The sequence below is a fragment of the Microcaecilia unicolor genome, chromosome 6, assembly GCF_901765095.1.
Source record: "Microcaecilia unicolor chromosome 6, aMicUni1.1, whole genome shotgun sequence".
In the NCBI taxonomy this organism is placed as follows: Eukaryota; Metazoa; Chordata; class Amphibia; order Gymnophiona; family Siphonopidae; genus Microcaecilia; species Microcaecilia unicolor.
In genome coordinates this window covers 210,050,408-210,076,333 of record NC_044036.1, presented here as the reverse complement: position 1 = coordinate 210,076,333, position 25,926 = coordinate 210,050,408, and the positions used below count along the sequence as shown (strand labels likewise).

At 46.2% G+C, this 25,926-nt stretch overlaps 1 protein-coding gene across 1 annotated transcript in view; it reads left to right on the top strand.

Moving 5' to 3' along the window:
• TMCO1 (transmembrane and coiled-coil domains 1) overlaps window positions 1-25,926 on the top strand; it is a 250,924-nt gene that overhangs the window by 180,600 nt on the left and 44,398 nt on the right. Inside the window, exon 6 of the mRNA XM_030207196.1 lies at window positions 18,250-18,394. Coding sequence (XP_030063056.1) covers window positions 18,250-18,394 — 145 coding nt within the window. The remainder of the gene's footprint in view (window positions 1-18,249; window positions 18,395-25,926) is intronic.

The following is a 25,926-nucleotide window of genomic DNA, read 5'->3' as shown; positions in this document are numbered from 1 at the left end:
GCTGTCTGAGACAGGTAGAGTATAGTTTGGTGTGATTAAAGTGGTGGGTTTAATCGTGTTATGTTGTGATGAGAGGATAAGACATTGTGTTTTTTCTGCATTGAGTTTTAATTGAAATGCATCCGCCCATGAGTTCATAATTTGGAGGCTGTGGTTGATTTCATTAGTGATTTCTTTTAGGTCATGTTTGAATGGGATGTAGATAGTGATGTCATCTGCGTATATGTATCATCTACGTATATGTAAGGGTTGAGGCCTTGGTTGGATAGCAGTTTAGCCAAAGGTGTCATCATTAGGTTGAAGAGAGTAGGTGAAAGTGGTGATCCTTGGGGAACTCCGCATTCAGGTTTCCATGGAGCTGATGTATTCGAATTCGATTTCACTTGGTATGTTCTTTCAGATAGGAAGCCTCTGAACCAACTAAGAACGTTTCCTCCAATTTCTAAGTATTCTAGGATGTTTAGTAGTATTTTATGGCTGACCATATCGAATGCGCTAGACATATCAAATTACAGGAGAAGTATACTGTTACCAGTTACAATTGCTTGTTTAAATTTGGCCAGAAGAGTGACTAGTACTGTTTCAGTGCTGCGGTTGTATCTGAATCCAGATTGAGATTCGTGAAGAATTGAGAATTTATTTAGGTAGTCAGTGAGTTGCTTGGTTACCAAACTTTCTATTAGTTTGGTTACCAGAGGGATAGATGGTACTGGGCAATAGTTGGTTAAGTCACTTGTTTTTTTCTTTGAGTCCTTAGGTATTGGGGTAAGTAGAATATTTCCTTTTTCCTTTGGGAAGAGTCCGCTTTGTAACATATTATTCAGGTGCAACGTGAGGTCTGTTATGAAATGTTGAGGGGCATATTTTATAAGGTTATTAGGGCATATGTTCAGACTGCAATGGGATTTGGCGAACCTGTTGATCGCTTAGGAGATAGTAACCTCTAAGAGTGTAGCGAAATTTGTCCAAATTCGGTCTGCTGGGTGTTCATCAAAGGCTGGGTCTAGACAATCAAGGAATTTTTCATAATCGGTGGTGGTGATTGGTATTGTGAGTCGTAACTTTATAATTTTCTCATTGAAGTATTTCGCAAGGTTGTCTGCTGATGGGCTGTCTGTGATGTTAGAAGTAACCGGTGTGGTATCTAATAGTTTGTTCACAAGTTGGAAAAGTTTATGCGTGTCTTTGTAGTCTAGACCTATTTTGGTTTTGTAGTATGATCTTTTGGTTTGTCTAATTGTATATTTATATTTTCTTTGCAGTTGTTTCCAGGCGCAGAGAGTGGATTCATCTTTCTTTTTATTCCATGCTCGTTCTAGCCTTCTAACTTGTGTTTTTAGTTTTTTTAGTTCTTCATTAAACCATGGTACTGATTTCTGTCTTCGTGAAGTTTTAGTTTGCAGTGGTGCTATGTTACCTAAAATGCTTCTGCAGATCCAGGATACTACCAACTGAGCATCATTGCACTGTTATCTCCCTCAGAAAGGAAGCCTTTTCATTGAAAAGGTGCTGCTGGGTCCTCCAGCCTCTATCCATACAGCCAGGATACTACCAACTGAGCATCATTGCACTGTTATCTCCCTCAGAAAGGAAGCCTTTTCATTGAAAAGGTGCTGTTGGGTCCTCCAGCTTCTATCCGTACAGCCAATGTGCCATTTTTTTCCCTTCCTGAGAGAAAGCAGTTTTTCATTATAAAGGAAGAACTCTTCTAGGAGCTCATTGTCTTCATAAGTAATGTTTAGTTTTTTATTGTTTTCTTGTTCGTTTTTTTTTTTTGCTGCGTGTAGTCTTTCTTTTGGTGGCCATCGTGCTGCACATCACAAGCATTGGTGCACAGCTGTTCATGTGACTTTTTGTCTTATGCAGATGTTATGCATGACTTTTCCAATGCCCACTGTTGCCTACAAGAAAAAGCGTGGGACCATTTGCATGAGAAAAAAAATCATACTTGCTGTGCATTGTGTACCACAAGTGGCCGATACAAAGATGGAGGGCAGATTATTAAGTAACTGAGACATAAGCAAAGGCCTTTTTTATAGATAGAAAATTTTATACAGGACTAATAGCGCTAAAACAAGTAATCCCAGCTAAACTAATCAAAAGTTCAGTAGCAAGTAAGCACTCGTATTCAACAACCTTTTGGCTCCTAGCTACTACTCATTGCCTCCATCTCTACCTGTTTTCAAACCTATGCTGAAAACCCACCTTTTCACCACAGCTTTTGACTCCTAGCTACTACTCAGTTGCCTCCCCTTGTTCCTTCTCACCCATTACTTCCCTCACCCTTAATTGTCTTGTCTGTCTGTGTTATTTTAGATTGTAAGCTCTATTGAGCAGGGACTGTCTCTGTGTGTCAGGTGTTTAGCGCTGTGTGCGTCTGGTAGCGCTATACAGATGTTAATATATCTTTTAATGTTTTTTTTAAGTGAAAAAGACATAACAGTGTGAGAGCAATGCAATACTGTGCAAGTAAACTAAAATGTCACTTCCTTAATACAGTTTTAGATCTCTATACTTATTAGGAACAGCAGGTTGAACAATGGCTATGCCTTGTAGGAAGTCAGTTTTCTGTATGTCTGTCTTTCTCCACCACCTCCATGAATGTCCACAGTGATGACATTGAAAAAGTGCCTTGCAGCCCATAATGCAGTGCCATCAGCTGCAAATTATTAATGGTTCCATGTCAAGATGCAAAAAATGCCATCTTGATCTACATCGGTCCCTAGTGTATGTGAATTTTGAAGTATGACAAAAGTTTAGCCATCTTCTCATGATGGGTTATTTAGTCAGCCAGTATTTCAAGTGCTTCTTGTAAATCATTTTCAGGAGCCATTGCTAAGGCTGTTAGGACTGCTATCATGTGTTTTGTAATGGCTTTTTATTCCAAGTTTGAGCATCTTCTATATTAATCTGAGTCAGGTGAAAAATGTAGTTCATTATTGCTGAGATAGGGAAAGCATTCATTGCTGCATTTTCAAAATCTAGAGTTCGGTGTGGATTAGCATCTGGAATCAATCTTTTAAGGTATCAGTGGCACATTACTTGTATGCAGTGGTGTGCTGGAGCGGGCTCTCACAGGCTCGCGAGAGCCGTTTGTTAAGTTTTTAAGAATTTTGGGAGCCGGTTGTTAAAGTAGGCCTCCCCATGGCTACTTTAACAACTGACTCCCAAAATGTGGGCTTGGGCCCCCTCCTGAATTCTCTTTTACTTTGCTGGCAGTGATGCTGGCCCCAGCAGCCAAGTAAATAGACTGCTGCTGCTTTCTGCTCCTTGTTTCTGACTCTGAGCATCAGGCTGGGACTTTTCATGCAAGCGCAAGAAGGTTCCATCATGCTGCTCAGAGCCAGAAACAAGCAGCAGAGAATGGTGGCAGTCCATTTATTGGCTGGTGAGGCTCATCAAAGGTATGCCTAGCGTGCCCGCACAAGGGAGGGGAGAGAGAGGCATGTATTCCCCCTCCCCCCAAATTTCAGGGCCAGCTATGCTCGGATAGAGAGCCTGTTGTTAAAAATTTACCAGCACACCCCTGCTTGTATGTTTCAAATCCTGTCAGACAGACAACAATCAGTTCTGTTCAGCAACAGCACATCATTACCTTGGGCACTAAACTGTGGAGTGTCACAAAAATCTATACTGTCTCCCATTTTCTGTAATATCTACCTCAAGCCTCTCGTTGAGAAGCTTGTCGATGGACACAAAATTCTACATCTATGCTGATGATATGCAACTACTCGTGCCCGTTGAACCAGATCTACCCACTTTTCTGAGTAAACTGCCTGCCTAATCGCAACTCAGGAACGGGCTTTAAAATACCTTTTGGGAAATATGAACCCCCCCCTAAAATCACAGGTCAGGAATCTTGGGATACTGCTAGCCTCATCATTCACTCTGATCCTTCAAATTCAAACAATTGTCCATATCACCTATGTCAGCTATAAAATCTATTTCCATATATTGAAAAGAACGAGTCTGACGACAGTGGTCCATGCCCTGTACACTCGTCAAACCAAAAAGAGTTTGTATCAGCTCCAGATGCATATTTCCCAAAGCTGACATGGTCCAATTGATAAATAAAATATTTTTTTCTTCCTTTATCTGAGCATTTTATTTTTCTATTCGATTTGGTCTGTCTCTCTTCTGCCTTTCTCTGTTTTTCCCTCCTTTCAAGGGTCTCCTGCCTATTTGACATCTCTGTCCGTGTCCAGTGGAGGAGTAGCCTAGTGGTTAGTGTAGCGGACTTTGATCCTGGGGAACTAGATTCGATTCCCACTGCAGCTCCTTGTGACTGTGGGCAAGTCACTTAACCCTCCATTGCCCCAGGTACAAAATAAGTACCTGTATATATGTAAACCGCTTTGAATGTAGTTGCAAAATACCACAGAAAGGCGGTATATCAAGTCCCATTTCCCTATCCCTATCTGTCCTCTCCAGCATCTCTTTGTTCCTATTTCCCACCATGTTCAGCACGTGCTCTTTTAGCGTTCCTAGCCTCCCCTTATATTCAGCATCACCCTTCTGTGACCCTATCCCTAAGATCAACAATGCTCCCTGGTGTTCTATTCCACCCCTTTTACATCACTGCCCTGTGTCCTTGTCTCTATTCTTACTCCATGCTCAACATCTCGGTGTTTTTTTTTATTTTTTATTTTTGTTACATTTGTACCCTGCGCTTTCCCACTCATGGCAGGCTCAATGCGGCTTACATGGGGCAATGAAGGGTTAGGTGACTTGCCCAGAGTCACAAGGTGCTGCCTGTGCCTGAAGTGGGAATTGAACTCAGTTCCTCAGGACCAAAGTCCACCACCCTAACCACTAGGCCACTCCTCCACACCACACCACACCACAGGAACCAGCATCTCCCTCTCTCTTCTCTGACCCCCCCCCCCCCCATGGTCTGGCGTAACGCCCTCTCTACATCTGTGGGTCCAGCATCTTTCCTTCCAAACCCCGATCCAGTCTCTGTCTCGTCCCTCCTCCAGTCTGATCTCTCTCCCTTCTTGTGTTCCCCTTCCTGGCATTCCCAGCACATCTCCATGTCCCTCCAGTCCCCCTACCACCCCAGGGTCTAACATGTCTTCTCCCCCCCCCCCCCCCCCGCCACGGGTCCTACATATCTTTCTTCCTCATCTCCCTCCTTGAGTTCAGTATCTCTGTCGCATTCCCCCAGGAAACTTGCCTTTGATCCTCACTAGCAGCGGCAGCCTTTCAAGACATGCTGCTCTTGCCAATGTCGGGGCCTTCCCTGTGCTGGGTCTTGGCTTCGCAGAAGGAGGAAGTCAACCTCAGAAGACATTTTGAAGATTATTACATCAGCAATGTATACTTCCAGTGCCGTAGACATTCAGATTGCTTATGTATGACAGTGGTTTCACCCTTAAATGTTCTTCAGAAAGATATTGTTTGTTCAGCTGTTCAAAATGTTTTGTTAATACTATTCTAATACTTTTAAAACATTCAGAAACAAACTGTAGAACGACTAGGCTTTTAAATTTTCAAATTAATTTCATATTCAGATTAGGTGTGTCCTATTTTAAATGTAAATCTCTGCTAAAATTTTGTTTACTTGACCTAAGAAGAAGAAAAAATGGAAACTAATTTCCGTGTAATTTAGTTATTTATTTTATTTACTAGCTCTACCCGGCCACGCGTTGCTGTTGCTCAGTCTGGTTAACTGGAAAAGAAAGAAAAGAGGAATCGCACATTTCTAATATGTTTAATTTCACAATGCTTGTGGGTATACAATATTTTTTGTTGTTCCATTGTGTGTGCAGAGATGGAGATTGTCTGGTTTGCTGACTGTAGAACATGCAACATATAATTGTCCATGTGAGAAGCAATCCGTGTGTAGATGTAAACGGGTGAATTCTAAAGATTGGCCCTGAGCTTTGTTGATGGTGATTGCAAACGCCAATCGAATTGGGAATTGCAATCTGTTAAATTGAAATGGCATATCTGTTGGAATCTAAGAAATGCGAGGAATGAGGACATGTTTACCTTTGAAAGGTCCTGTCAAGATTGTTGCTTGTACGACATTGCTCATTAATTTTTTTTACTGCAAGCCGCGTGCGGTTGCAAAGCTTTGGGTGGTTGATATTTTGCACCATGATAATTGGCACGCCGATTTGCAATTGCAGTATGTGCGGTGGCATCCCTGGCAGATCGAGTGAATTGAAAAAGTCTATTGGATAATTAAGCGCTTCATCTGCTTCCAGAACAGTGTCGACGGACTTGTATGTGAGTGTCTCGCTTTGAATGTTAGACTGAATAATATTGTTCAGTTCGTAGACGTCTTTGTTCTTGGCCGCAAGAATAGCTCGTTCACTCAGCGAATCGTGGTTCTTATAATTGGTTTGAATATTTGGAAATACTTTTTCAACCAATTGTTGTTTTCAGGTCAGTAAATTGCAGAAGTTATGAGGCAATGAAATTCGTCCTGAGGTCAAATCAACCGGCACCTTTCCGTTCCCAATTTCCAGCAATTGATGTGAGAATATCTGAGCTGATTGATCGTTTTGCAGCTGGACACGCATATTTGTAGAAGTTTAACGTCTTTACATGTTGCCAGAAAGTAAGAGTATTTTAGGCAAGCATTTGTTTCGTCCGCTGGTGTCGATCGAGGAAGTACAGGTAATGTTTGCCTGAAATGGCCTGCAGCAATATTAATGTGTTCCCAAATGGTCTGATGTTTCCACGCAAATCTTGCAGTGATCGATCAAGAGCCTCGAGCGTTGTTTTTTGCTGTGCTGTTTCCTCGGCACGTATTTGAGCCATTGTTTGTTTCGGTCGTTCGGTGATGGCCGTTCTTCCTCAGTTTGATTTGCAATTACTCGTCGCACTGCTTGCGCTTCGCGAGTACGACAGCTGACATCTATATAATAGTAGTATTATAAAAACATGCACGTATTCGAATGCAACGTTGTGTCCAAATTTGAAAGCAATCGGTGAAGAACTTTTGGAGATTTGAGATTTTGAACAAACGAACATTTACATTTTTATTTATGTAGATTTGTTGCATTTGTATCCCACATTTTCCCACCTCTTTGCAGGCTCAATGTGGCTTACAATACATCCTGAATAATGAGAATACATGAGAAAGTATACATTTAGTAATAGCAGAAGGATTTTGGGTAACATGATAATGATAGAGCATGGTAGTATTTTAACAAGCAAACATAGTAAGAGATATTTAAGAAATATACAAGAATTATAAAGAAAATGTTAATTTAGTAATAGTAGAAGATCTTGGGTAACATGATAATGAAAAAACATGATAGTAGTTTGGGAAGCAAATATTGTAGGGGCAATTCTGGATGTGTGTACAGGAATTCATATTTGTTGATCATTGTTGTATGCCTTGTTGAAGAGATGGGGCTTCAGTAGACTTCGGAAGTTGGCTTGTTCATAGGTCATTTTTAGGTTTTGCGGCAGCGCATTCCAGAATTGTGTGCTCAGGTAGGAAAAGGTTGATGCATGCGTTAGTTTGTATTTAAGACCTTTACAATTTGGGAAGTGAAGATTAAGGAATGTACAGGATGATTTTTTAGCATTCCTGGGTAGTAAGTCTATCAGGTCTGACATGTAGGCTGGTGCGTCTCCGTGAATAATTTTGTGAACTAGGGTGCAAATTGTGCATTATGTGATATTCTATGTGATTGTCTGCCAGTGATAAACTGTTGTGATTTTGACCTTTCATCACCTTTGTGCTCAAGTTTTCCACACATATTAGTACATTTAGTTCTCTGAGGACAAGCAGGCTGCTTATTCTCACAAGTGAGTTGACGTCCGCATCGGCCTGGGAACCGGCATTTTGCCACAGCAAAAAACAGAAAAGTTTTGCTGGAGTCTTCTGGTGTGTGTGCAACGCACACCGACTTCCCGCTCGCCGCACGAGCGCGCACCTCAGGTTTTTTTTTTCTGTGACGAGGTGCGACAGGTTCCTCCTGTGTTCCTTGTTAAGCCCTGGGAAAAGAGTTTTTTCCGTATTTTCGAGAGTTTTTTTTGCATCTGAAGCTTTTTTTTTTTAAAGAAATTAACGATTCAATCCTTTTATTTTAAACTTAGTCTTTTTCCTCACTTTTAAGTTTTCTTTGTTTTCAATGCAGCCGCTTTTTAGACCGCATGGTCGGGTTTCTCCCCTTTTTTGTGCCCCTTTTATTTTGGTACAATCGAGTCCTTTAATTTTGCCGAGGCCGTCTTTCCTTACATGTCATCGAGGGCACCCAGTAGCGTCAAACGTTGTACTTAGTACAACCGGACCATCTCAGGTACCGATACCCATTCCTGGTGTATCCAGTGCCTTGGGCCCGACCGCAGCCCAGCTGCTTGTAATCGGTGTCTTCGTATGAAGAAACGGAACCAAGTAGCTCGAGAAGCCCAACGAGAGAAACTTTTTGGGGCTCGCTTTAGTCCTTCGACGTCGGTACTGAGGACGTCGACATCGAGGGAAGCATCAACGTCAGGAGCAGAGGTGTAATGGCTGTTGAGACCAAGTTGCGCTGGGAGCAGTGAGGTAAGTGGATCTCCACCTGCCTCGAGGCCTCCTCTTATGCAGGCCCTCCTGGGACCGACCATCGTCAGACCCGACGGATTCCATGTCGTCCTCAGTACCGAGGAGTCTGTGACAGGCATCGAGCGAAGGTGAAGAAGCACCATCACCGATTTCCTTCAACACACAGTGCCGGGAGCTCCGGGGCGTCGAGGAATTCGGCACCCGAGAAGCGTCGGTGCCGAGAAGATCGCTCCCCCCTCCATACAGGAAGTGCCAATGCGCTGGTCTCTTAGCAGCCCGGTGCCTGCACCTGAGCCTCGGCAGATTCTCTGCCACCGGCTGTTCCGCCGACCCCGCAGCCTTCTCCGATGGCGGCTCTCGACGAGCGCATCTGAGCCCTGCCTCCAGAGCTTCTAGAAGGACTGCTGCATCAGTCTGCTTCAGTATTGGGGGTGCTTGCGCCTTCTGTGCCGTTTGCTGCAGTGGCATCTGGCCCTTCGCCTGCGGTGAGGTCCCCATCCTCGGTGCTGCTTGCGGCTCCAGTGTCGGCTGCCACCCAGGTTGATTCCCCTTCAACGTCGGTGGAGGAAGCTTCGCCGCAGTCCATGTGGGCATCGGCGTTGAGGCAGGCTCAGTCTTGGAGTTCCCTAAGAGAGGTATTATCCAAAACTGAAGAGGAGCGTTCGTGGGAGTCAGATGGTATATCCCAGATACTTCTGATGCGTCGTATGGGATTCACTCTGAACCTTCCCCTCCATCTGAAAGGAGAATGTCTCCTCCTGAGTCTTTCCTTTATAGCTTTTGTCTGGGAAATGGCTATGGCTATTCCTTTCCCTATGGAGGTGAAGGATGAGCCCAGGTTGAAATGCTTGAGGTCCTGGACTATCCTTGTCCACCTAAGGAGGCTGTGACAGCACCTCTACATAAGGTACTGAAGGAAGTCCTTATGCGGAACTGTTCGTTCCCTCTGTCTGGCCCCGTGATCCCAAAGAAAGCCGATTCCCAGTATCAGATCCACAGTGAACCTGGGTTGATGAGGTTTCAGTTACTCCACAATTCCATGGTGGTGGACTTCGCCCTCAAAAGAGCCAAGAGTATTAGAGACTATGCCTCGGCGCCCCCAGGCAGCTAGGACCTTGGATTGTTTTGGGAGGAAGACATATCAGGCCGCTATGTTCACTGCCCGTATCCAGTCCTACCAGCTCTTCATGAGCATACACTTGCAGAACTCGGTGAGGCAGCTGTCTAGCTTGGTCGATGCCCTCCCTCCAGAGCAGGCCGAGCCTTTTCACCAGGTGGTCAGTCAGCAGGCGTGTCGTAAATTCCTGGCATGGGGTACTTTCGACTCTTTTGATGTGGCATCCAGAATCGCTGCTCATGGTATAGTGATGCACAGACTCTCACGGCTGCATGTCTCTAACCTGGACCATTCGGTCCAGCAGTGGATGGCGGATGTACCTTGCCAGGGGTACAACCTTTTTGGTGAAAAAGTAGAGGATCTTGTTGACCAGATCAATCTGCTGGTTTTGATTGAATTGGGAAGTGGAAAGAAGCCCCTGCAAACCTCTAAGCCCTGGGAGAGAGAAACATGTGTGCGTGTCTGGTCAAAGCCAAAAATGAAAGCACACTTTGGCACCTGATTTCTATGCATAAGTATTAGCCTTTCAATTAAATTTTTTTTTGAAAGGCTTATATTTAAAAAGTGCAGATGAACGGCACCAGTGTGTGCTTCTCTTCTGGGTTTGCCTAGGCATGGGAATAAAAGCTGCGCTTACTGCATAACTCTTGTACGCATGCACCAGGCTCATTCCTCCCCCTTATTTTCGGTCTCACATAGTGCATATTCTCCGAGGACAAGCAGGCTGCTTGTTCTCACTGATGGGTGACGTCCACGGCAGCCCCTCCAATCGGAATCTTCACTAGCAAAGTCCTTTGCTAGCCCTCGCGCGCCCGTGCGCACCGCGCATGCGCGGCCGTCTTCCCGCCCGAAACCGGCTCGAGCCGGCCAGTCTTCTTTTGTCCGCACTCGGTACGGTCGTATTTTTCGCCGTGTCGAGCCCCGGAGAGTCGACCTCGCGCGTCCATATTGTTGAACGTGTTTTTTCTTCGGAAAAGCTTTTCTTCTACTCGGGAAGTGCTCCGGAACCCCTCCACCGGGTTCCGTTTCAATCCTCCCCGTATTTCCAGCTTTTGGCCCCGATAAGTTTTCTTTCGTCGTCGGGGTAGGCCTCTTTTCGGCCTCGGTCGAGATTTTCTCCCTCTAAAGTTTTTGGTGCTCTTTTTCCGTCATTTCGGACTTTGATTTCGCCAGCGTGATTTTTCCGCCCATGACATCGAAGCCTTCCAGCGGCTTCAAGAAGTGCACCCAGTGCGCCCGGGTTATCTCGCTCACTGATCGACACTCGTCGTGTCTTCAGTGTCTGGGGGGCCGAGCACCGCCCTCAGAACTGTAGTCTGTGTTCCCTGCTTCAAAGGCGGACTCAGGTAGCGAGACTAGCCCAGTGGAACGTTTTGTTCTCGGGCTCTTCGTCGGCATCGGCACCGGGATCTTCGAGTGCATCGACGTCGTCAGCGTCCAGACCATCTTCCTCGGCCGCCCTTGCATCGAGTGGATCGAGGCATCGGGCCTCTGCATCGGCGCCGAGACATCGGATAGCTGCATCGACGCCGGTGGTACCGGGACCTCGTCTGCTGATGTCGTCGGACGGTGGTGCATCGTCAGGAGTGCAGGTGAGGGCTGTCCATTCCCCTGCTGGTGGCGGTGAGCCTTTGGGTGGGTCTCCTCCCACCCTGAGGGCTCCTGCGGTACAGCCCCCCCGAGACCGACCTTCTTCGGCCCCGAGGAAGCGACGGATGGATTCTACGTCCTCCTCGTCGGTGCCGGGGAGCTCCGGTGACATGCTTCGGAAGAAGTCGAAGAAGCATCGACACCGGTCTCCTCCCCGCGTCGGCACCGAGAGCTCTGGGTCGCCGAGGGATTCGGCACCCAGCAGGCATCGGCACCGAGAGGACCGCTCACCCTCTGTCCAAGAGGTGTCGATGCGCTCCACTCTGGACAGCCCGGAACAGCCTCCTCGCCCGGAACAGGTCCTGACGTCGACGCCTGCATCGACCTCACAGCCTTTCTCTGCAGCCGCTCTAAACGAGAGCCTCCGGGCCGTTCTCCCAGAGATTCTGGGAGAGCTGTTGCGCCCTACCCCTCCGGTACCGGCGGTGCTTGCGCCTCCGGTACCGTCGAGCGTGGCGCCGGCTGGCCCATCGCCCAGGTTGAGGTCCCCGACGTCGGTACCGCGTGCGGTGCCGGCAGCGGCCACCTCCCAGGAAGGCTCCCCGACTACGTCGGCGGAGGGAGCTTCGCCGATGCGGGCGAGGGAGTCTACCTCTCGACGCCCCCATCGTGGACGTGGCTCCACTGAGTCGAGCAGGGCGAGGTTGCAGACACAGGTTCGTGAACTTGTGTCTGACACCGAGGGTGAGGCCTCGTGGGAGGAAGAGGAAGATCCTAGATATTTCTCTGACGAGGAGTCTGAGGGTCTTCCTTCTGATCCCACTCCCTCTCCTGAAAGACAGCTTTCTCCTCCCGAGAGTCTGTCTTTTGCTTCCTTTGTCCGGGAGATGTCTACGGCCATCCCCTTCCCGGTGGTTGTGGAGGACGAGCCCAGGGCTGAAATGTTTGAGCTCCTGGACTATCCTTCTCCACCTAAGGAAGCGTCCACCGTTCCCTTGCACCATGTCCTAAAGAAGACATTGCTTGCGAACTGGACGAAACCCTTAACTAATCCCCACATTCCCAAGAAGATCGAGTCCCAGTACCGGATCCATGGGGACCCAGAGCTGATGCGCACTCAGTTGCCTCACGACTCTGGAGTTGTGGATTTGGCCCTAAAGAAGGCTAAGAGTTCTAGGGAACATGCTTCGGCACCCCCGGGCAAGGACGCTAGAACCTTAGACTCCTTTGGGAGGAAGGCCTACCATTCCTCTATGCTCGTGTCCAAGATCCAGTCTTACCAGCTCTACACGAGCATACACATGCGGAACAATGTGCGGCAGTTGGCGGGCTTGGTTGATGCTCTTCCCCCTGAGCAAGCCAAGCCTTTTCAGGAGGTGGTCAGGCAGCTGAAGGCGTGCAGAAAATTCCTGGCCAGAGGAGTTTATGACACTTTTGATGTTGCGTCCAGGGCCGCTGCTCAAGGTGTGGTGATGCGCAGGCTCTCATGGCTGCGTGCCGCCGACCTGGAGAATAGAATCCAGCAGCGGACTCGCCTTGCCGTGCGGACAACATTTTTGGCGAAAAAGTCGAACAGGTGGTAGAGTCTCTCCACCAGCGGGACACCGCATTCGACAAATTCGCCCGCCGGCAGCCTTCAGCTTCTACCTCTACAGGTAGACGATTTTTCGGGGGAAGGAAGACTGTTCCCTACTCTTCTGGCAAGCGTAGGTACAATCCTCCTTCCCGACAGCCTGCGGCCCAGGCTAAGCCCCAGCGCGCTCGCTCTCGTCAGCAGCGTGCGACTCAGCAAGGCCCCGCGGCTCCCCAGCAAAAGCAAGGGGCGAGCTTTTGACTGGCTCCAGCAGAGCATAGCCGACATCCAAGTGTCCGTGCCGGGCGACCTGCCAGTCGGAGGGAGGTTGAAAGCTTTTCACCAAAGGTGGCCTCTCATAACCTCCGATCAGTGGGTTCTGCAAATAGTCCGGCAGGGGTACACCCTCAATTTGACCTCAAAACCTCCAAATTGTCCACCGGGAGCTCAATCTTACAGCTTCCAACACAAGAGGGTACTTGCAGAGGAACTCTCCGCCCTTCTCAGCGCCAATGCGGTCGAGCCCGTGCCATCCGGGCAAGAAGGGCTGGGATTCTATTCCAGGTACTTCCTTGTGGAAAAGAAAACAGGGGGGATGCGTCCCATCCTAGACCTAAGGGCCCTGAACAAATATCTCGTAAAAGAAAAGTTCAGGATGCTTTCCCTGGGCACCCTTCTCCCCATGATTCAGCAAAACGATTGGCTATGCTCTCTGGACTTGAAGGATGCCTACACACATATCCCGATACTGCCAGCTCACAGACAGTATCTGCGATTTCAGTTGGGCACACGCCACTTCCAGTACTGTGTGCTACCCTTTGGGCTCGCCTCTGCGCCCAGGGTGTTCACAAAGTGCCTAGCTGTGGTAGCAGCGGCACTTCGCAGGCTGGGAGTACACGTGTTCCCATATCTCGACGATTGGCTGGTAAAGAGCACGTCCGAGGCAGGAGCCCTGCAGTCCATGCAGATGACTATTCGCCTTCTGGAGCTACTGGGGTTTGTGATAAATTACCCAAAGTCCCATCTTCTTCCAGTGCAGAACCTCGAATTCATAGGAGCTCTGCTGGATTCTCGGACGGCTCGCGCCTATCTCCCAGAGACGAGAGCCAACAACTTGTTGTCCCTCGTCTCCCGGGTGCGAGCGTCCCAGCAGATCACAGCTCGGCAGATGTTGAGATTGCTGGGCCACATGGCCTCCACAGTTCATGTGACTCCCATGGCCCGCCTTCACATGAGATCTGCTCAATGGACCCTAGCCTCCCAGTGGTATCAGGCCGCTGGGGGTCTAGAGGACGTGATCCACCTGTCCACGAGTTTTCTCGAATCCCTGTATTGGTGGACGATTTGGACCAATTTGACTCTGGGACGTCCCTTCCAAATTCCTCAGCCACAAAAAGTGCTGACCACGGATGCGTCTCTCCTGGGATGGGGAGCTCATGTCGATGGGCTCCACACTCAAGGAAGCTGGTCCCTCCAGGAACGCGATCTACAGATCAATCTTCTGGAGTTACGAGCGATCTGGAACGCTCTGAAGGCTTTCAGAGATCGGCTGTCCCACCAAATTATTCAAATTCAGACAGACAACCAGGTTGCCATGTATTATGTAAACAAGCAGGGGGGCACCGGATCTCGCCCCCCTGTGTCAGGAAGCCGTCAGCATGTGGACCTGGGCTCACCGGAACGGCATGGTGCTCCAAGCCACATATCTGGCAGGCGTAAACAACAGTCTGGCCGACAGGTTGAGCAGGATTATGCAACCTCACGAGTGGTCGCTCAACTCCCGAGTGGTGCGCCAGATCTTCCAAGCGTGGGGCACCCCCTTGGTGGATCTCTTCGCATCTCGAGCAAACCACAAAGTCCCTCAGTTCTGTTCCAGGCTTCAGGCCACCGGCAGACTGGCATCGGATGCCTTCCTCCTCGATTGGGGGGAGGGCCTGCTGTATGCTTATCCTCCCATTCCTCTGGTGGGGAAGACTTTGTTGAAACTCAAGCAAGACCGAGGCACCATGATCCTGATTGCTCCTTTTTGGCCGCGTCAGATCTGGTTCCCTCTTCTTCTGGAGTTATCCTCCGAAGAACCGTGGAGATTGGAGTGTTTTCCGACCCTCATCACGCAGGACGAAGGGGCTCTTCTGCATCCCAACCTCCGGTCCCTGGCTCTCACGGCCTGGATGTTGAGGGCGTAGACTTTGCCTCTTTGGGTCTGCCAGAGGGTGTCTCCCGCATCTTGCTTGCTTCCAGGAAAGACTCCACTAAGAGAAGTTACTTCTTTCATTGGAGGAGGTTTGCCGTCTGGTGTGACAGCAAGGCCCTAGATCCTCGCTCTTGTCCTACACAGACCCTGCTTGAATACCTTCTGCACTTGTCTGAGTCTGGTCTCAAGACCAACTCTGTAAGAGTTCACCTTAGTGCAATCAGTGCATACCATTACCATGTGGAAGGTAAGCCGATCTCAGGACAGCCTTTAGTTGTTCGCTTTATGAGAGGTTTGCTTTTGTCAAAGCCCCCTGTCAAGCCTCCTACAGTGTCATGGGATCTCAATGTCGTTCTCACCCAGCTGATGAAACCTCCTTTTGAGCCACTGAATTCCTGCCATCTGAAGTACTTGACCTGGAAGGTCATTTTCTTGGTGGCAGTTACTTCAGCTCGTAGAGTCAGTGAGCTTCAGGCCCTGGTAGCCCAGGCCCCTTACACCAAATTTCATCACAACAGAGTAGTCCTCCGTACTCACCCTAAGTTTCTGCCAAAGGTCGTGTCGGAGTTCCATCTGAACCAGTCAATTGTCTTGCCAACATTCTTTCCCCGTCCTCATTCCTGCCCTGCTGAACGTCAGCTGCACACTTTGGACTGCAAGAGAGCATTGGCCTTCTACTTGGAGCGGACACAGCCCCACAGACAGTCCGCCCAATTGTTTGTTTCTTTTGACCCCAATAGGAGGGGAGTGGCTGTAGGGAAACGCACCATATCCAATTGGCTAGCAGATTGCATTTCCTTCACTTACGCCCAGGCGGGGCTGGCTCTTGAGGGTCATGTCACGGCTCATAATGTTAGAGCCATGGCTGCGTCGGTAGCCCACTTGAAGTCAGCCTCCATTGAAGAAATTTGCAAAGCTGCGACGTGGGCTTCTGTCCACACATTCACATCCCATTACTGCCTGCAGCAGGATACCCGACGCGACAGTCGGTTCGGGCAGTCAGTTCTTCAGAACCTGTTTGGGCTTTAGGATCCAACTCCACCCCCCGAGGGCCCTGTTTGTTCTGTTCCAGGCTACACTCTCAGTTAGTTGGTAAATTTTTTTAGGTCAATTTCTGTTATGTCCTCGCCGTTGCGAGGCCCAATTGACCATGATTGTTGTTTTGAGTGAGCCTGGGGGCTAGGGATACCCCATCAGTGAGAACAAGCAGCCTGCTTGTCCTCGGAGAAAGCGAATGCTACATACCTGTAGAAGGTATTCTCCGAGGACAGCAGGCTGATTGTTCTCACAAACCCGCCCGCCTCCCCTTTGGAGTTGTGTCTTCCCTTAAGAGTTTTGTCTTGCTACATACTGGACTGGCCGGCTCGAGCCGGTTTCGGGCGGGAAGACGGCCGCGCATGCGCGGTGCGCGCGGGCGCGCGAGGGCTAGCAAAGGACTTTGCTAGTGAAGATTCCGATTGGAGGGGCTGCCGTGGACGTCACCCATCAGTGAGAACAATCAGCCTGCTGTCCTCGGAGAATACCTTCTACAGGTATGTAGCATTCGCTTTATTTGCATGCAATTAGTGTTGAGCATTGGGGAGCTACTTTTCTATGTTGTTCCTGTGCTATCCCCGGGTACTGTTCGCTATAGCGCTGGAGTTCTGAGCATCGGCCTGTAGGATAGGAAATGAGTGAAAAATAGGAGGTTGGGGACTGAGAGAGACTGGGGACAATGGGAGCTCTATTGGGGGGAGAGTGAGTTGGAAAGCTAGTAGGTGAGTGAAAAGGAGACAAGAGGCTTAAAAGTAAGAAAATGAGTGGTAAATGATATAAGTGAATAGAGAGGTAGAGAAGAAAAAATGGAGAAAAAGATGAAAAGGAAACATCAATGGCAGAGACGTATAGAGGAGGAATGGAAGATAACAGAAGACATGGAAAGGAAACCCTTGAAAAGAACCTAGAAGACTGACAAGAAAAATGGAAAACAGAGACTGGGACCAATCCTCTTATAGGAATAAGACTGCTCGACAACAAAGGAAGAAAAGAAAAGCATTATTATTATTTGTTACATTTGTATCCCACATTTCCCTACCTTTTGCATGCTCAATGTGGCTTACATATAGCCGATAACGGTGTTAGCCGATTACAGTTTGAACATTATTTTCAGTGTTTAGGGACTGAACTCTGTCAGTCTTTATATGCTGCAAAGTACAGGAGGAAATGCACTGCATTTCAGTCTTGCTTTTTGAGGCGTCCCTATTTCAGTGTTTGTTCTTGTTTTTGTTTCTAATTTATGACCTCTTCATCTGTGTTATATAAGGGTATTTCCATGTTCTGCAAATGTGACTGAGGTGAAGGATTAAGCTAGTGTGTAGTTCCAGGGATCTCTAGCAGTTTGTTGCATTTCCCTCAGGGGTAATTTCTCTAAATGGGTTAGTTTTGCGCAAACCATGACAGGAATGAACCTCACTCCTAAGCCAGGGCATGTGGGTGTATGATTTCAGTCTCTCAAATTTACTTCTATCGCTCGCCATAAAACTTGAATTCTGTCAGAGAGCTTCCCTATGGAATTTGTAAGATGAAACATATAGAGGCAGCCTATCCAGGAGGTGTGTTGAATGTTCTAGGGCTTGGTGCAATATCTGCAGTGTTACATTTTCATGCTTGGAGTTGTTGCCATTTGAATTGTGGGAGTTAGTGCTATTTTGGCATGGTAGGTTCCAAGTGTCTTTTTTTTATTTTTATATTTTTTTGCAGGGTTTTGTGTTACTTTGCAAAGTGTTTCCAGTGGAAGATGAGTGTGTTCTCAAAATGACAATACAGTATTAATATATATTTTTGTATGCTTAATTATAAATGTAAACATCCTAGCTTCATTGGAATGTAGAACATGTTACAGAACTGGAAATGACAGGCTTATACTGAGATTCTGTCCCATTCTCTTTAGTCTGTTTCCCATCTAGAAGAATTCACTGAATGATGCTATCAAATACTTGTTTTACTGGGTGGCTGAAACTGGTTAAAAAAAGATTTCTAAGGCTTTTGAGACTTCTTACAGTATGTTTTATAGACAATTTGACGTTGCTGGGGTTGGGGGGAGGTCTGTGATATGCAAAAAATGTCAGTTTGGTTTGCCTCCTACAATACCCGGGTTACTTCCCCTGTGTTGTTCCCCCCCCCCCCCCCCAAAAAAAAAAAAAAAAAAAAAAGAACAAAAATAAACTTTTGTCTAGTGACACCACTGTTACTGAGTCATTTAAACTTTTGTTGTATTTCTTGTACAGATTTGATGGCCGTGTAGTAGCCAAGCTTCCATTTGTTCCACTTTCTTATATCCAAGGCTTGTCTCACAGAAACCTTCTGGGAGAAGATTACACTGACTGTTCATTCATCTTCCTCTATATCCTGTGCACTATGTCCATTCGACAGGTGAGCATGAATTTCTTTGTTCCTTTGCATGTTATCTATATTCCTATTTGTTAAGGCTAATGTTGCCTCTAAGCTGTGCAAGAGTCCTCCGCCTACATTTCTGCCGGAGGTGGTGGTGGGGGAGCTGTTTAAGTATCATATGTTCAATTGCCAGGGACAGGCAAGTTCCTTGGATTCCTGCAGAGCTTGCCTGTCCTTCACTATTGAAAATGTGATACTGAAACAGCTCTCCACACTGGTAGGAACATAGGTGGAGGACTCCTGCATAGAGGAACATTGGTCAAGGCTGCACTCCATCCCTCCATGCCATATATGGAATACCTTTTCAATAGATAACACAAAATCCATCAATACATTCCATTTCATACAAACTTGGTAGAACACCATCAGATCAGTCTGACACACCCTGCTTCTGTAACTATTTAACAGAAGAATACAAAATTGTCTTATAGTTATCTTCCTACACTTCATGTATTGTGTTTGGTTATACTGTAAAACAGTGGTTCCCAAACCTGGTCCTGGGGGCACCCCAGCCAGTCAGGTTTTCAGGATATCCTCAATGAATATTCATATGAGAGATTTGCATGCGCTGCCGCCACATACAGATTTCTCTCATGAATATTCATTGCTTTAGCAACAAGCAAGATCTGTGTCATAAGTACATAAGTATTGCCATACTGGGACAGACCAAAGGTTCATTAAGCCCAGCATCCTGTTTCCAACAGTGGCCAATCCAGGTCACAAATACCTGGCAAGATCCCAAAAAAGTACAAAACATTTTATACTGCTTATCCCAGAAATAGTGGATTTTCCGCAAGTCCATTTAATAATGGTCTATGGACTTTTCCTTCAGGAAGCCGTCCAAACCTTTTTAAAACTCCGCTAAGCTAACCACCTTTACCACATTCTCTGGCAACGAATTCCAGATTTTAATTACATGTTGTGTGAAGAAACATTTTCTCCGATTTGTTTTAAATTTACTACATTGTAGCTTCTTCACATGCCCCCTAGTCCTAGTATTTTTGGAAAGCATAAACAGACGTTTCACATCTACCTGTTCCAATCCACTCATTATTTTATAGACCTCTATCATATCTCCCCTCAGCCTCCTTTTCTTCAAGCTGAAGAGCCCTAGCCGTATTAGCCTTTACTCATAGGGGGGAAGTCCCATCCCCTTTATCATTTTCGTCGCCCTTCTCTGTACCTTTTCTAATTCCACAATATCTTTTTTGAGATACGGTGACCAGAATTGAACACAATGTTCGAGGTGCGGTCGCACCATGGAGTGATAAAAAGGCATTATAACATCCTCATTTTTGTTTTCCATTCCTTTCCTAATAATAGCTAACATTCTAATTGCTTTCTTAGCTGCAGCATTACACTGAACAGAAGGTTTCAACGTATCATCAAAGAAGACACCTAGATCCCTTTCTTGGTCTGTGACTCCTAACGTGGAACCTTGCATGACGTAGCTATAATTCGGGTTCCTCTTTTCCACATGCATCACTTTTGCGCTTGCTCATATTAAACGTCATCTGCCATTTAGACGTCCAGTCTCCCAGTCTCGTAAGGTCCTCTTTTAATTTTTCACAATCCTCCTGCGATTTAACCACTTTGAATAACTTTGTGTTGTCAGCAAATTTAATTACCTCACTAGTCACTCCCATCTCTAGGTCATTTATAAGTTTGTTAAAAAGCAGCAGTCCCAGCACAGACCCCAGGGGAACCCCACTAACTACCCTTCTCCATTGAGAATACTGATCATTTAACCCTACTCTTTGTTTTCTTTTAACCAGTTTTTAATCCACAATAGAAAGCTACCTCCTATCCCATGACTCTCCAGTTTCCTCTGGAGTCTTTCATGAGGTACTTTGTCATATGCCTTCTGAAAATCCAGATACACAATATCAACCGGCTCACCTTTATCCACATGTTTGTTCACCTCCTTCAGTGTAGAAGATTCATGAGGCAAGATTTCCCTTCTCTAAATCCATGTTGACTTTGTCTCATTAATCCATGCTTTTGAATATGCTCTGTAATTTTGTTCTTTATAATAGCCTCTACCATTTTGCCCGGCACCGACGTCAGACTCACTGGTCTGTAATTTCCAGGATCTCCTCTGGAACCTTTTTTAAAAATCGGTGTTACATTGGCCACCCTCCAGTCTTCCGGTACAGTGCTCAAAATTAAAGATAAATTACATATTACTAATAGTTCCGCAAGTTCATTTTTCAATTCTATCAGTACACTGGAATGAATACCATCCAGTCCAGGAGATTTGCTACTCTTCAATTTGTCAAATTGCCCCATTACATCTTCCAGGTTTATATAGAATTCATTCAGTTTCCCCGACTCTTCAGCTTTGAATACCATTTCTGGCACTGGTATCTCACCCAAATCTCCCTCAGTGAAGACCGAAGCGAAGAATCCATTTAATCTCTCCTTTTTTTCACCATTCTTCTCATTTTATCATAGTTTCCTTTTTTAAAGTTAAACGCTAACGTATTTGATTTCATATGTATACTTACTTCAAAGCTAATATTAAATCCGATTCTGTTATGATCACTGTTATCAAGCAGCCCAGCACCATTACTGTTAGGTTTTCAAAAACTGGAGCTAGGTTTGTGAGCAGCAGTGACAGGCAAAACCACCCTACACCGGAGACTAGGCAGAACAGGACTGGAACCCCGGACTGGAGTTGCAGCTGAGGCAAGCAAACTGGAACAGGCAAAGCAGGAACCCTAGTCTTCACCTGCACTTAGCCGCTGTTTCTCAGGAGTTGAGCCCCTGGGTGCAAGCGGCCGGCAGGACTTGCAGGACAGGGCGGTGTTTGCACCTGTTCTTGCTGCCAGTAGTACTACGCAGACAAATCCTCTCAACTGTTATCTTAGAAACACAGACAGCTGGTTTAAGCCTATTAAAACAATAACAAAAGAAAAGAGCCAGGCCAGTAGTACTACGCAGACAAATCCTCTCAACTGTTATCTTAGAAACACAGACAGCTGGTTTAAGCCTATTAAAACAATAACAAAAGAAAAGAGCCAAGGAAGCTTCCTTTGGGGGAAAACACATGTTTATTCTTTATCCAGAATTAGGACAAAAAATAAGGAATAGAATAGATATAGATCAGAATAGAAAGAAGAGCATATTACAGAAATTGAAATACAAGGAAAATGGGGTCAGGACATTCTTTCAGACTCCCTGGCTTACAAAAAGGTTTAAATAGGGTTTTCTTTCCTTACAGGACAGAGAGCAAGAGCGAGGGGAGGACTTCTCCCCTCCTTAATTAGCATCTTACAGTCAGTCAGGATTTCCTTTGTTTAACAAATACATAGCATATGTTTACATTTTCTTCAGAAGGTGCATTTGTCCTGTTGTTAGAAGTGACAAGATGCTTTTGATCCTTATATATTACAGTTTTACCATAAAAGAATCTATTTGTCAGAACCTTTGATCTTTTATCTTAGTATTTCCCTTTTATTCTTATTTTTATTTAAAAAGAGGAGGCAAGAGTTAATTACTTTCCTATAGAGGTGATATGTTTCAAGCTTCTGACAGCCCAGGTCATTCTTATTCTAAAGACAAGAGTTAAAACTGCTTCCTTATAGAGGTGTTAGATTTCTCTCTTGCCAGCCCAGGCCCTGTGTTTATGTCATAACATAGATTTTCTTGTGTTCAAAGAGATGCGTAATAGGACTATTGCTGTTGGCTCCAGAGATCTGTCTGTCAGGGAGATATAGTGTTTGATCTAATTGTTCTAGGCAGAGAAAGAAGTCTTCTGCAAGGTGTCATTTGCCACTTTCCTCTTACAGTTACAAAAAGGGTCATTCTCTCTTGTACTTTGAAGTGGCCTTACCTCAAAGGGCATCAAAGGACATAGGGAAGAATTCTGTCTCCTGAATTCCTGACCATATTCAATGGGAGAGATCGTGGGCAATCAGGTTCAATTACCTGACTTGGTAAGAGGGGGGGTAGAGAGTGAATTGCTATTCCAGCAAGCTTTTCCCATGATTAGAAGGAGAGAAATCTCCATTTCTCTCTGTCCAAAATTATGAGGAATTAATTCTGTACATTTAAATAATTGGAGGCCTTCCGCCTCCTCCAACAGCGGGAGCTGGATACTCACAGGCAATACACAACGGAGTAGGACTAAAAGCTGCAAACGCAGCCACTAAACAGGAACACAAACACTGACAAACAAAAGACAGAACTGCAAGCTGCCAGGCAGCCACTAAACAAGAAACACAGAGAACCCAGAACTAGACACAGAAAAACAAACAAGAAACAAGACTAGGACAGTATGAGCTAAGCTACACAAAGACTAAACAGAATCAGGCAAAGAACTAGAACAGGAACCAAACTTAGGCTGAAGTGCAACAAGCACCAACATACCAGGGCCTTAGGCGATGCAAAGGCAGAGAATTTCCAACTGACTAATAACCCCAGCAACAGCTGAGGCTCAGCTGCAGCAATCACCAGGCAACCACGGATGCTGTGCAGGTTCAAACAAAAAGAGCAAGTCTGGCAGTCTGGAAGATCCGGACTGGGCTGAAATCTGGAACGGGTGACAGTAACCAGACAGTCCATTGCAGCCACCAGGTCTGGCCACCAGGTGGCGAGATGACTGAGAGCCTGAAACATGGGCAGAATCGTAACAATTACCTCCCGCACCAGATCATGCGCTACACTAAGGACTAGGTCTAGAATTTTTCCTTCTCTCGTCGGCTCCTGTACCAGCTGCTCCATAAAGCAGTCCTTGATTTTGTCAAGGAATTTTATCTCCCTAGCGTGCCCTGACGTTACATTTGCCCAGTCAGTATTGGGGTAATTGAAATCAACCATTATTATTGTGTTGCCTAGTTTGTTTGCGTCCCTAATTTCCTTTAACATTTCTACATCCGTCTGTTCATCCTGGCCAGGCAGACGGTAGTACACTCCTATCATTATCCTTTTCCCCTTTACACATGAAATTGCAATCCATAGTGATTCCAAGATGTGTTTTGTTTCCTGCAGAATTTTGAATCAATTTGATTCAAGGCTCTCCTTAACATACAATGCTACCCCTCCACCAATTCGATCCACCCTATCACTATGATATAATTTGTACCCCGGTATGACAGTGTCCCACTGGTTATCCTCCTTCCACCAGGTCTCAGAGATGCTTATTATATCTAATTTTTCATTTAGTGCAGTTTATTCTAACTCTCCCATCTTATTTCTTAGGCTTCTGGCATTCGCATATAGACATTTCAAACTATTTGTTGTTCCTATTTACATCATTCTCAGTACTTGACAGTATTAAGTTGCAATCTTTTGTCTGATTTTTATTTAAGGGCACCTGATCTACTATAGTCTCTATTGCAACCTCACTATAGGGATACCCTATCTTCCCTGTTTTGGTGATATCTTCAAAAAATACCTTATCCTGAACTATGTGCTTTTGAGCGATTGTCGGCCAGTTTCTAGTTTAAAAGCTGCTCTATCTCCTTTTTAAATGCCGATGCCAGCAGCCTGGTTCCACTCTGGTTAAGGTGGAGCCCATCCTTTCAGAATAGGCTCCCCCTTCTCCAGAATGTTGCCCAGTTCCTAACAAATCTAAAACCCTCCTCCCTGCACCATCGTCTCATCCACGCATTTAGATCCGGACCTCTGCCTGTCTCTTGGGCCCTGCGTGTGGAACGGGTAGCACTTCAGAAAATGCTACCCTAGAGGTTCTGGATTTGAGCTTTCTACCTAAGAGCCTAAATTTGGCTTCCAGACCCTCTCTCCCACATTTCCTATGTCATTGGTACCCACATGTACCAAGACAGCTGGCTTCTCCCCAGCACTATCTAAAATCTTATCTAGGTGCTGCGTGAGGTCCGCCACCTTCGCACCAGGCAGGCAGGTCACCATGCGATCCTCACGTCCACCAGCCACCCAGCTATCTATATGCCAAATGATCGAATCACCAACTACAACAACTGTCCTAACCCTTCCCTCCTGGGCAGCACTTGGAGACATATCCTCAGCGCGAGAGGCTAGTACATCCCCTGGTGGGTAGGTCCTGGCTTCAGAAGTACTTCCTACTTCACCGGGGTGATGCTGTCCTTCTAGGAGACCTCCCTCCTCCAAGGTAGCTCAGGGGCTACCAGACTGGAGGTAGGACTTCTCTACGACATCCCTGTAGGTCTCATCTATGTACCTCTCTGTCTCCCTCAGCTCTACCAAGTCTGCTACTCAGGGCCGTGCCAAGGGACTCTGGTGCCCCCCTGCAGACTATCAGTTGCCCCCCTCCCCCCCCCCCCCCCCCCCCGCCGTCTCGCTTCTTCATTAGATGTTTCTCCGTTGCTACCCGTCTTTCCTTTAGACTGAAAACTACAGGCCCTACCTTACACAGGAAAGCAGTTTAAAAAAATAAACACAATTCCTGCTGTTTCTTAACACTGCTCTCCAGAGAAAGCACTGCCTTTATAAAGAGGCTTTTCAGTGGGACTTAGCCTATTAAAAACTATTAGCATAATTAGGAATGGCCAGCCCTTGTAACTGCAGAGACCTAAGCTTTGGTTATGCATGTTCCTGTCTTTGTTACGGGGGGGGGGGGGGGGGGGGGGGTGTGGAGACGGCTATACATTGCAAAATAAGATTGCAGATGTAAATTCTCAAAGTGGACATATTCCAAACACTAAAATGAAAATAAAACGATTTTTTTCTACCTTTGTTGGCTGGTGACTTTCTTTTTCTGATCATGCTGGCCCAGTATCTGATTCTGTTGCTGGTATCTGTCCTCTTAACTCTGTTTCCAGGGCTTCCTTTCCACTGTATGTATCTCTCATTGATAAGTCTCTGACTCTAAAGTTTAGCAATTTCATTAAAGCAAACTGTATTTTCACATATCACAAACTCTTCCTATCCAAGCAGAATGTTTTATATAAAAACAAACACACAAAAAAAGCAATCAGATTTTTACTTACCAGCTATTCTACACTATACGTCAGCTTAATTTCCTCTTTGAACCTCAGTCAATTAAATGTATTTTAGCTGTAGCTATGATAATTATGTACACATCATTGCAGTCATGCCCTCCAGTTTACATGCTCAGAAAAAACAAAAACTTTGAACCACTTACAGATAACAATTACACTATTTATTTTTTATTTCTCCCCAGTCTCACTTGCACACCTCCCTCCAAACCTGTTCTCTTTAATTTGAATGTTGTTCAAGCTCACCCTGAATGAAAAGTTCTTCCCACACCAAAGACATATATAGCTGCTGGTTGTACTCTTTGAAGTAACTTTAGTAGAGTGTGTCTGTCTCAGCACTGCTGGGTTACCTTCACTTCCTGATGCGGGAAGGAGAGAGGAGAATCACAACTTCAGGTAAAAGATTTTGCAAGTGAGTGGCGCCCTCTAGAGGTCCGCGCCCCCCTGCGTTGCTTACCTTGCTTACTGTGTCAGCACGGCCCTGCTGCTACTCTAGCCTCAAGAGAATGGACACGTTCTCTGAGAGCTCGGAGCTCTTTGCATCGGGCACACACATATGACATCTCACCA